The sequence below is a fragment of the Triturus cristatus genome, chromosome 11, assembly GCF_964204655.1.
Source record: "Triturus cristatus chromosome 11, aTriCri1.1, whole genome shotgun sequence".
NCBI lineage: Eukaryota > Metazoa > Chordata > Amphibia > Caudata > Salamandridae > Triturus > Triturus cristatus.
The window spans coordinates 1,064,214,223-1,064,227,112 of NC_140594.1; the positions used below are offsets into that span (position 1 = coordinate 1,064,214,223).

General features: G+C 40.8%; 1 protein-coding gene across 2 annotated transcripts in view; it reads right to left on the reverse strand.

The window, feature by feature from the left end:
- The window catches only part of USP13 (ubiquitin specific peptidase 13), a 324,868-nt gene that overhangs the window by 79,576 nt on the left and 232,402 nt on the right, over positions 1-12,890 (reverse strand). For both annotated transcript variants that reach the window (XM_085635387.1, XM_085635386.1), the window contains exon 14: positions 425-513. In XM_085635387.1, the coding sequence (XP_085491513.1) occupies positions 425-513 (89 nt within the window). The remainder of the gene's footprint in view (positions 1-424; positions 514-12,890) is intronic.

The following is a 12,890-nucleotide window of genomic DNA, read 5'->3' on the forward strand; positions in this document are numbered from 1 at the left end:
GTTGCTATATCATGGTAAAAAATAATGGCATATACAAATATTCCTCCCAGTGACAAGGTAAGTATATATTGACAATTCTTAAACTCTACATTTTCTTATTGTGATGGTAGTTGATTTGGTGAATGCAACATTTTTGTTATATGATATATCACATGCATTATAGTGATGTCCTACTGCAGAGGGTTCATGGGATGAGCTCGGCCAATATCAGTGTAACAAAAATGGCAGCAGAGTTCAGAGACATAGGAGAGGAAGAAGAGCATATGTGATGGAGGGCAAAAAAAAAGCTGGAGAACAAGTACCACCCCACATCATGAGTAGACACTGAAATGGGCATGCACTCTTCTTGAACATTCTCTTACAAGTCTTTCCGGAAACGTTCTTGTGCCATGAATGACCATGAACATCCATCTGCAACACTTACCAAGTTTTTTGGGCACCCAGTCAAGACCAAAAGTGAACTTCTTAATCTGCACTATCAGGTACTCAGGAAATGAGGCGAAGCGGGATGTTCTGAGGAACACAAGTGAGCAGTAAATTGAATGCTTCCAGGAAGCAGTGCAACATAATATAGCAGATGAAAAGCATGATGTGTGAATGAGTCTATGAACCAAATAGTCTATGAAGCACTTGTGGCGGCAGACAACGAAAGTGCACATACATTAGCCATGAAAATGTAAGTGTGCATACAATGAAACCCCTCCAAGTCAAGTAAGCAGGGAACAGCAACATATCTTATGATGCGTACAACCCCCCAACGCTAAGCATACTTCGAAGCACTGAGTAACATGACCATACAAGCATGCATTTCAGGAGGGAAAAAAGACAATTAGAGAGCAACAACATAATCCTTAGTGAACTGTCACCTGTAGTGCGACCACATCTCACTGGCAAAGCGAGCTTTTTGACTGCAGTGCCACCAGAGGCAGACCTGCCACATAGGAGTTTGGCTGAGTACTCAATGGCCTGATGACTCTGAAAGCCAGTCAGCCCCGGATAGAGTAATCAAACTCTCTAAAGTTACTCATAGGCCTATTCTCAAAGTTACTTCTGCAGTCACTGAAATCGAACAGTCTCATTCCTGTACATACGCATACCATGAACATAGATGGTGTCTTGTATATTTTGGTAACCATCCATGTTTCCACAGAAGCCAACTCTAATTCTGTGAGTGCCGAGGCGAGTTCAGGACCTGGATCAACGGGTTTCTCAGTGGCCACAGAGTGACGCACCACCATCCCATGGGTGACGGTAGATGACTTCAGTGGGAATGGGGCAGTAGCGGCTGGCATCGTTGAAGAGTGGTGTGGCGGGAGGGAAGGGGTCGGGGGGACAGTGGACAGCAAATAAAATAAAAAAATTAAAAAATGTACCTGCAGCCAGCCGTATCGCGCTCCTCTGCTCCAGTCCACTGCAGGCACAGACGGCTCCTAGACACCCCTGTGGCCAATCCTGACGCTACTCTCATGCATAACGGCAGTGTCAGGATTGCCCTGAGCACCCTCAATTTGCACTTTCAGTGAGATTGGGAGCCGGTGCCTGCTGTCTCCAACCCGGTAATGCAGCTCAGTTGGAGACAGCTTCAGTGTGCATGTCAGTTTGGCCGTCCTGAGACGGACGGCCAAACCCACATGCGCACGGATATCAGTGCATACCACTCCCCCTTCAGTGACCGTCATCCCCCTGGCCCTGCCCCTTGGAACACTTGGAAAGAAAAAACAAAACAATAGTAAAACGTGCTTACTATCGTTTTATTTTTCCTTTCCAGCCATTTTGAGGTAGCTAGCAGGGGGTGGGACGCTCCTCCGACATAGCGGAGTAGCCACCGCTGGCATGGGGGTCAAAACTACAATCACACAGGCTCTATCTCTGAACGCCATGGTGCCAATGCCTATCCTCTTTGCTGGATTTTTGGGAAAGGTATAAGTGGGAGCAGGAATGGGGTCTTGGACCGCCTAACCCAATTTAGTACTCAGTCATGCAAACCCAATTCTTTTGCATAAATATTTTTTTGTCTTTACTGCACAGAGGAAGCTACAATACATAGAATGCTGCATTCCCTGTAGAAAAAACGGCTTTTAATGTCTGTTATATCCTGGTTTCTTTTTAATCTGTACTTGGTTCCCCTGATAGAATTGATTGCTTCTTTTCAGATCAGTACCATCTCGTATGCTGACGATACCCAGCTTATTCTAGTATTAGACAGGGATCGAGCTGGTGCCGAAGAAAATCTCAAAGAGTGCCTAGCCGCAACATTTAAATGGATGACAGATAATCATCTTAAATGTAATGCCGATAAGACGGAAATTCTTCCGGTCGGAAAAGAAAATCTGTTTTCCCCGAAAGGTTGTTGGCCTGATGGTGAGGCAACTCCTCCCAATACCATCACATCAGTCCGGAACTTAGGCATTAAATTTGACAATCAGCTGTCCTTTAAACAACAAGCTGTTGCTGTAGCTGGCACATGTTTTCACATAACCAAAACCTTGAGAAAGTTCTTTGATTTCTTGCCGTTGTCAGCCAGAAAAACTGTTGCAGTAGCCTTGATCATTTCTAGGCTGGACTACTGTAATAGTTTATACGCAGGAGCCAGCAGATCGGTACTCCACAGATTACAAATGGTCCAACATGCAGCGGCCCGCCTAGTATTAGGCTGACCTCGCAGATAATCAGCTTCTGCTGCAATGGATGCATTACACTGGCTACCAATTGCAAAGAGGATTCTTTTTAAGGTCCTCTTGATTACCTTTAGGGCTTTTCACCATCGAGGCCCTAAATATCTAAGCCAGGGTTTTAGACGATACAATCCGGTACGTTGTCTAAGATCTGTGGGCCAGAACCTGTTGGTTATCCCTAAATTCAGGTTGACAACCAAAGGTGGCAAATCTCTATTCGTGTTGGGTGCTAAAGCCTGGAACAAGCTCCCCTTTTCCTTACGTTCCATGTCGGATGAAACCCAATACAGGAATGCATTAAAAACTTGGGTATACTCTATGTCCGATTCAGCATGTATAGCAATGGTTTGAGATGTAGTGTCCTGCGCGAATCTGTGTCTACTCCCCCCCCTTCTCGTACATCTGAGCTGGGTGAGCGCCAAGATACTCCTTGGAGTGATAGTAGCGCTATAGAAGTTTACATTACATTACATTACATTACATATGTGTACATGCTCTGCCAGTGAGATCCTCCTAGAATGATGTCATATGGAATGTTGGGGGTCAGAGACTACAGTTGGAGAAGGGCTGAGCAGCATGCTGGTTGCTCCTGGTGGGGCTAGTCCTGGACTGAACTACTGGAATTGTAACTACTAAAATAAATACTCCTGAAACACTACAAACAGCCTGGAGTCAGTTACTACAATGTCTTTATACTACAAGGCATTCTACAATCCCTGTATAAAAACACATCTCTAATTTCTCTATAATCTGCGACTTGTGAGGCACAGAGTCACCGATTATAAAGAAATAAAGTCAGAATGCAATTGTAATACTGTTGTATCCCACAGATGGTCATCAGTGTCCAACCAATCAGATTACACCAAGCTAACCTGTAATCTGATTGGCTACACACGCTCACGTCATGATGGAATGTGGGGGAGGTATTTAGTACACGTCACCGTGGATCGTCACCTTTCCCCTGCGGCAAGCGTGCGTGCTTGTATCTTTCTGTTCCTGTCACCGTTTCCTCAGCTGTTAATTAATAAATAATTAATATTCGCACAAGCTGTTTCAGTGTATGGAGTCGTACTTTGGCGTCACACTTCAATTGGCGACGAGTTCGGGATCCTGATTTATTCAAGGAAGAATCGGGTGAATTCTTTTCGAAAATGAGGTCTTCGAAAGTTTAATTTCAGGCAAGTTATGATATTATGTTCGGAATGTGCATGAAAAGTTGTAGTAAAGTGTCCTGTATTCTACTTATTCGTAGCTCGGCTACCGTCAGCTTTGTGAAGAAATAGAAGTGTCGGCATCTGATCAGCCCGCAGAGTTATTTGATAAGGCAAGTTACTGCATGACATTCGTTTCGTGGGAATCTACAAAAATTTGAAGTCGGCATTCTTATTTGTTTTGTCAGGCATCGTCTTCGTGAAGCGCGTTAATGAAATCTACATAAAGCGTGTGGTTGGATTTGTAACGGAATTCAACCGTCAGTTTCAACTGCCGTATTGTTCGTTGGCTTTTGACAGTTCAACGTCAGCTGGTTCACAAGTAAGGTGACGCAATTAAGCGCGTCGTGTACGCGTTACGTGACGCCATTTTTTTTTTTTGTTGCAGTTTGCACGGGCAAAGCCTGTATAATACTCAGGTCTAGTTTGAGGTGACAAAAGCGTTCTGATTCGATTGCAAATGTTAAAAGAAAGAGAAATAGGATTTAAATGTGCTATATTTCTCTGGTTTGAGCAAGAATAATAATTTACAATATTATTACAATTCAGATGGAAATATTTTATGAAAATTAAATTACAAGACTGTTTTATATTTCCAAAAATTTAAGCTTGTACGTGAATAACATGGCGAGCGATTCAAATATCAGTGCGCCAGCTGCATTTTTGAGCGAGCCAGGAAAACCAGTTATGAGATGGAAAAATTGGTACCAGGCTTTTGAGAACTACTTGGTGGCCATTGACGGTAAAAAATATGATCCAGAAAGGAAAAAAGCAATTATGTTCGGATTGTTAGGCGCAGCAGGTCAAGAAATTTTTGACAGTTTGCCAGAGTATGAGGCTCAACCTGGTCAGTTTATTCCGCTTGATGAGTTCCAGGAAGCTACAAAAAGACTGGAAAAACAATTTGGTGAAGAACCAAATATAATGATTGGCAGACATCGGTTTGCTATGCGCAAACAATCTGAAAATGAAACAGTTGAAGAATACATTGCGTGTTTGAGAGTTTTGGCTACAAAGTGTGACTTTAATGGTATGGTTGATATATATATTCGCGACCAGTTTGTGTTCCATTGTTTTGAAAAGAAAATTCAAGAAAGGTTATTGGCATGTAAAAACCCAACATTAGAAGAAACAATTGATATTGCAAAGGGCATTGAACGATCTCTTGAAAGTTCGAAAGTTCTTTCCGCAGAAAGTAGTACCAAGTCTAGTGTGTATTATCTGCATGATAATAAGAAAGTTATAAATGTGGCAGACAGAAGGAGTAAGTTGGCGTCCACTTCAGAAAGTAACACATTTGTTTGTTTTAGGTGTGGTTCGAGAAATCACAAGGCAGATTACACGGGATGCCCAGCACAGGGAAAGAAGTGCACGAAGTGTTTTAAGGTAGGGCATTTTGCGGGTGTATGTAAAAATTTCAGGGCGCAAAAGTTTTCAAAAGTACAAGTCAATGCTGTAGAAGATTTTGATGAGGATATGTGTTCAAACATAATTCTAACATTGGGTGATGATTACCAATCTATAAAAGGTCCTCTGGGTATTGCACACATTGGAAGTGTTGAATTAAATATAATGGCAGATTCTGGGTCACCAATAACGATTGTTTCCGATCAAATGTATGAGCAATATTGGCCACAGGTGGATCTTTTAGCTTCTGACGTAAATCCCAGGGCATTTGGAGAATTTGACATCAACATGTTGGGATATTTCCATGATGATTTAGAAGTCAAAGGAAGATCTGTTACTACAAAGGTTTATGTTGCAGAGCGAGGTAGGAATATAGTCGGTTGGAGGGACTTAGCTCGTTTGGGAATTATTTTGAAACCAGGTGCAAGTGATCCTATTATTTTAGATGATAATTGGGTGTGCTCAATTTCTAATTCCAGTTCAGTATCCTATCCAGAAAATGTAGATATGGTGCTGAACAAGTATGCATCGTTATTTGAAGACAGAATAGGTTGTGTAAAAGGATTTGAACACAACATCAAAATTAAGAATGGAGCCATTCCCATAAAACATAAGGTAAGAGCAATTCCTTTGTCGGTAAAAACTGATTTGAGAAAAGTTCTAGATAAGTTAGTCAAGGAAGAGGTTATTGAACAAACTGATTCAGCAGAATGGGTTTCTGCAATAGTTTTAATTAAAAAAAAAATGGTGAGGTGCGTTTGTGTGCTGACTTGAGGTCTTTGAATAAAAATATTGTGGTGGATTGTTACCCTTTGCCTAGGATCCAAGAAATTTTAGCAGCAACTAATGGGTCCAGATATTTTTCACTCATTGACCTCAAGTCGGCATATCACCAGGTCAAGTTGTCTGATAGTTCAAAAGATTACACAACGTTCATCACACCATTAGGAGCGTATAGGTTTAAAAGATTACCATTTGGTTTGGCGTCATCGTCAAGTGTATTTCAGAAACTGATGGAATGCATTTTAGAGGGTGTTGTTGGAGTGCAGAAATTCCAAGATGATATACTGATTCATGCAAGCACCGTTGAGGAGCATAACAAAATTCTTGATTTAGTATTAAGTAGGCTAAATGAAAGAGGAATGACGGTTTCAAAAGAGAAATGTAAGTTTTTACAGACAGAAATCGAATATTTAGGCCACATTATTGGGGGTGAAGGAATTAAACCGAAATTGGATTTAGTGAAAGCCATAAAAGATGCACCAGTACCACATGATAAGGATTCCTTAAAATCATTTTTGGGTTTAAGTGAATACTATTCACGATTTATTGAGAATTATTCAGAAGTTGTTGAACCATTGCGCATACTTCTGCGCAAAGGAGAAAAATGTTCATGGTCTGCAAATCAGAATGGTGCTTTTGAAAAAGTCAAACAAGCAATTGTAAATGCACCTTCGTTAAAGCCTTATGATCCAGAAGGAATCAACATTATTACAGTCGATGCGAGTTCTGTTGGCATGGTTGCAGTTTTCACACAAAAGGTATAAGGTAATTCACACACTATAGCTTTCATTTCAAGACGATTACAGGAAGCAGAAGTTCACTATAGCACTATAGAAAGGGAAGCACTAGCATGTGTGTGGGCAGTAGAAAAGTTGAAAATGTATTTGTGGGGAAAGCAATTTGAGCTTGTTACGGATCATAAGCCATTAACATTTTTAATGGATGGCTACGGTAGAGGAAATGGAAATTTGTCTGCCAGATTGGTAAGACTATTGGCTAAGCTTCAGGAATACACATTTACAATAAGTCATATTGCAGGTAAGAGCAATGTGAGAGCAGACTGATATTTCTGAACCAAGAGTGGATGAAAACACAGAATGGGTTGTGTCTTGCATAAAAAATGTTGACGATGATTTAAAGGTGGGAAATAAGGCAGAGTGGTTGGAAAACATTGACAACGATCCAGTGTTGTTAAAGGTAAAAAACTATATTGTAAACAATTGGCCACCAATCAGAAATCTGTCTTCAGATCTCAAGACATATTTTCAGGTTGCAAATGAACTATGTATTGACAGCGGTTTTGTCTTAAGGGGAGATGCATTAGTTCCGCCAACAAAAATAAGAAGGAAGTTGATTGAACAAGCACACAAAAGCCATTTGGGATCTACCATGACAAAAAAGTTGTTAAAGGAGCATTATTGGTGGCCGGGGTTAGATGCTGATGTCAACATGTTTGTTGATAATTGTGTAATTTGCCTTAGATCAGACAAGCACTGGAAGACGCGGGTGCAAGAAATGCAATTAGTACAAATTCCAAATGCACCATGGGTTAAAGTGGCTATTGATTTTGCTGGTCCATTACATGTTTTAGAAAATGATGCCAAATTTTTGATTGTTTTGAGCGATTATTATAGCAAATGGATCTATTTCAAATTTGTATCAAAAATTGACTCTGAAGGGGTAATTCAATTTTTGGAAGCTTGTTTTGCTATAGAAGGTTTACCGAAAATATTGGTATTGGATAATGGTAAACAATTAGTGTCAGAAAAAATGGTGAAGTTTTTGAAACAAAATGAGATTGCGCAAGAAAAAACACCTAATTATTCACCAAAATCTAATGGTCAGGTGGAAAGGGTGAATAGATTCTTGAAGGAAAGTATACAGATGGCGTTGGCAGCAGGTTATCCAGTACAGGAGTTCATTAGAGAAAGAGTCAAGGCATACAACGCCACAACTAATGGTGTGACGGGGTATTCACCGTTTTTCCTTATGAGAGGCAGACAATGCATGTCATCTATCTCACCAAAGTTCAGTTTGCAAAAGGATGGAGAAATGAAGGGTATTGAGGTGAAAGATTCTGAGCTTAAGGTAAAGGACAGGATTGTAGACCAACAACTTAAGTCCAAGGTGTACCATGATAAAGTTCACAGAGCAATCATAAAGGACATCGTCATTGGAGACTGGGTTTTGCTCAAGAAACCATTTGTAAAATATAAAGGAGAGACAAAATTTTATGAGCCACAAGAAGTTATAGATGTGTCAAACAGTTCAGTGCTATTGCAAGATTTTGGATGGAGACACAAGTCAGATATAATTAAGATTAAAGACATGCAGAAAGATCTAATTATCAAAGAAAGAAGAGTGGGTGCAGATAATGATCAAAGTAGTGTATGGTATAATTTTGGAGAAAAGCAGAAAGAGTTAAGATCAAAGCAATGGAAGAAGATGGAGCATGATGATTCAGTCAGAGAGAGTGATGTCACCCGCACTTTGATGTATCCTAGGTCAGATGTTGCATCTGAGGATGGTAGATGTGATGCATCGCAAGGTGAAACACAGTCAACGAGTGATGCGAATGTTGAAGTCCAGAGCACAGGCAAGATGCCAGGAAGTGAGGCATTGGGAAATAGTCAAGATGAGAGCACTAGCACATCTTCTGGAAGAATTTCGCGTTTTCCAAGGATATGCAAAGACTTTATTGTGTATTAAGGCACTTTGGGTCCAGTCTGTAAAAAAAAGGTTCTACTACTTAACTAAGTTTGAAGTGTTAAAATGTTATGAAAGGGAGATGTTGTATCCCACAGATGGTCATCAGTGTCCAACCAATCAGATTACACCAAGCTAACCTGTAATCTGATTGGCTACACACGCTCACGTCATGATGGAATGTGGGGGAGGTATTTAGTACACGTCACCGTGGATCGTCACCTTTCCCCTGCGGCAAGCGTGCGTGCTTGTATCTTTCTGTTCCTGTCACCGTTTCCTCAGCTGTTAATTAATAAATAATTAATATTCGCACAAGCTGTTTCGGTGTATGGAGTCGTACTTTGGCGTCACACTTCAAATACCTTATTACAGTTGTGTTGTGAAATCATAATGCCTGCTGCCAGCAGCCAAGGGGAAAGGCAGGTCAGGTCATGAAGCATAATAAAGCAGCTGTTTTTCTAGCTAGACAGTGACAAACAGAAAGGAGATTTTTATGGCAACATGTTTATTTTTGTGCACTCCTTAGGTAATTATAGAAAAGTTTGAATCCTTCTGCGTGTTTGAACACATTACCAGCTGCTGCGCCTTTTTAAAAAAAAACTGATTCTAATATCGTTTTGTAGCAAATACCTAACAGCTTTTTTTGATGTGTTTCATTTTGCACTAGAGGCTCTATTTTTAGTCTTCGTGTAGTGCTACTCCATTTCATATGAAATAGCTATGCACCAAGGATTTAAGTGGTTTATGGGAAAGGTGATGCTGTGGCCATGTATCATAGGAATAAAGTACTCCCTGCCGTACATGAAAAGGATAGTGCAGGTCACAGAGGACTTCCACAATCCTACATAGGAGCTCAGCCCTCGGCCTCGTTCTTATATTTGGTCATGGAACACCTCGGTGACTTGCAATATCCTTATAATGTAAGGCAGGGGGTACTTTATCCCACATTTATTCTTGCTTTTATTTAGAGTCACTGAAAAATATGTGAGTCGAGGAAGCTTTTTTTTATGATGGTGCATTATTGACGATGATATCAATCAATACTGTCCAGACAATAATGTACTTCCAACTGTGCACTGCAAGATGGTCATAATTCTTAAAGCTTTTCAGGACCATAAAAAAGCACAAGGCAAAGAGCCAAAGCTTTATACAGGCATGGTGTTTGCAAGGTGACATAATGCCATGAGAATGAAATAGGTGGGGGGGGGGTGAATTGTTCAATATAGTGCCATTAGGAGAATAGGAACTCTCCCTTAGAAGCAGTGGGAGGTGCATTTAAGTGGCAATTGAAGTTTTATATATTCCATTTTGGAATACTGCTCTAGTAAACAATAAAGACTGTTCGGATGAGGGTATTTCAGTGAACTATGCTGTGTATAGGATGGTTCATCTTGTTAATCTGCTTAAAAGAATTGACCCCAGCTTTCACCCAAATCTATTACTTGACCGTTCTTATTAAAAATCCCCTGGGCAAACATATAGAGCTGGTTAAATTTGGGCAGAACGCATCCAGTTTTCTCAAAAGCCGTAAATCACTTTCCTTAAACCTGAATCCTCACAACGGCGTGCCTAGGAATATTCCTTCTACTAAGTTACTAATTTACACCCATGCTTATTTACAAAGGAAATCACAAGTATCTGAACAAAGGGAACCGTATCAATGTCTTTCTTTCTTTGCTGTTGCTAAAAGAATTCACCTCTTCATCAATATGTCAAGATGGATGTATTGAAGCAAAGGAGGGATCCCAAGATACAAGTGCCAGAATTTACACCACCTGTATAGCATGTACAAACTAGTTTAAGTATACCATAGTACACCTAAGAATTTCAACACCTTGGCCCTCATTACGATGGTGGTCGGCCAGACCACCAACCATCGTATCGGGCAGGCGACCGTCCGACAATAAGTCGGCGGACCCACCTGCCATATTAGGATGAGACCACTGTGCAGGCGGTCATAAAGTGCCTTTTTCCACTGTGGCTTGTGCTGCGGCTCAGGAAAATGGCCGCAGCGCATGACGCAATAGAAAAATACACTTTGTGCACATCCATGCACTGTGTGCCAGGCACCATGTGGTGCCTGGCACACAGTGCATGGATGTGTGGAGAGGCACTGAATGTGCCCCCAGGGTCACTGAACAGTGGCCCATGGGGGACAGAGGATCTGCTTGGGGCCCCCAAGGTCCGTTTTTGTCTGCCTTTTCATGGCGGTGGGACCGCTATGAAATGGCTGTTCGAAAGGGACATCCTAATTCCTACAGTGGTGGTGGTCCACCCGCCATCATAATGAGGCCCTAAGTGCTTATTGAATGTAACATTTGGGAGTGTTCAGCAGGGAACTGCTGCTGATGCCAGCAAGGCTAGTGGTAACTTTGACCAACCTATTTAGGTCAATAAAATTGGCAAAATACTCTAGTCAAGAACTCAAGAAGGACTCAGGAGAGCTATGGGTTAATCAGTTGAAAGCTCTGAATGCATTAGTTGTTATTTAAGGGGAAACAACCTTAACAACGCAACCATTACAATGCATGCCATTACATCGCATGCTATTGAAACGCAAAAGGTGTGCAGCAGTGTGTAGAAGGTGTTGGATTTAATTCAAACACCTTCCCTACTGTTGCACACACTGGAGTTGGAATAGAAAATTAATCTATTCCAACTTCCAGCGCCCCCCCCCCAACAGAAAGTTGGAGTAAAAGTTTGCATTGTAACAGCATGCGTTGTAATGGTATGTGTTGTAAAGTTACATATTCTTAATTAAGTAGAGGAGAGCTATACCTCAAACAACCCTGTCGGGAGGATGAATGCAGGCTTATGAACACACTATCAATCAGAATTTACTCACTTTGCCCCCTTGGACCTAAAAAGCAGTTGAATGAACATTCAGTAGCAACTTTTCTTCCTTGCTTCGATCTACATTTTTTTTTACAGAAACCTGGTATAAAGTTGAATATTCATTAAATGTGTGTGCAGTCTTTGAAGTAAAGACCAAGTGGGGTTGAGTAACTATTGGTCATATAGCCAGTGGCCTTAAAGTAAAAGTCCTGGTGTATTGCACACAAAATGCATTTATAGTTTGTTTCACTCTGCTAACTAATAAAGGTATCTTAGTTAAATTTACAATCTGTGGTACCTAATTTGAACTCGTAAAGGGTTCTCGTGACCACGCAATGTGGTTCTTGGTCGAGATTCTCTATACAGTTATGGATGACGTCCATAACAAATTGATTTTGGTGACTAGGGATCTTACATGCCATCTTCTTGAACTGCACGGTGATGATTGTCTCTCAATTTTTGATCAATTGTGTGGGTGTATTTTCATTAAATTTCTTCCCACTAAATATATTAACGGGGTATATGGCTCTTACACCAGCTACAATCCTTGAAGCTCAAGACCTTATATCGTAGCTTAAGTGGGGATCAACATGCTAGATGACTATCTGCCTTCAGGATAAACATTCGATTACAAATGAATCAATCTCCCTTTATCCGGGTGGGTTGAGGAGTAGAAAATAAAGAATTGTTTTTCTTTCCTACCATCTCTCTCAATCAGTAAAGTACTATACTTCTAAACGGACTCCTCCTCCTCTCGTTAATGTATGTACCATGAGAGAAGTGCAGAGAAACAACGTAATCGATTGGTCAATTGATAGTCTTGAAAGTTCACACAACTGGTCCTTCACTTTTGACTTGAGATCATCTATATTTCACTTTGTGCAATTTGTTCTGAACTGATCTGCAGAGGAATTTCAGAGTGTTAAATGTGTGACGAAATCTATAAGCCACAAAAAAGTTTAGTTTACTGACAGGGCATTAAAATGTAATTTATTTCATAGTTTAGGGGAAGTCTTTAAGGATCTTTGTGGCTTACCAAACGAATTGGAAGGAATACCACAGGAAACTTAACAAACGTCAATCAACCTGGCCATGGAGGAATTTTAGCAACAGAAATTGTGCTGACTCTTTGAAGTCTGAAAAACCAAAACCAGAAAACAGCTCTGGCCCCAACTGGCAGAGAAGTATGGCACTGCACATTCAAATCAACATCTTGCTAGGAGTGAAATTGACTGGAAGATGCATCTTTCAATTCTTGTAATGGGCAGGTTCC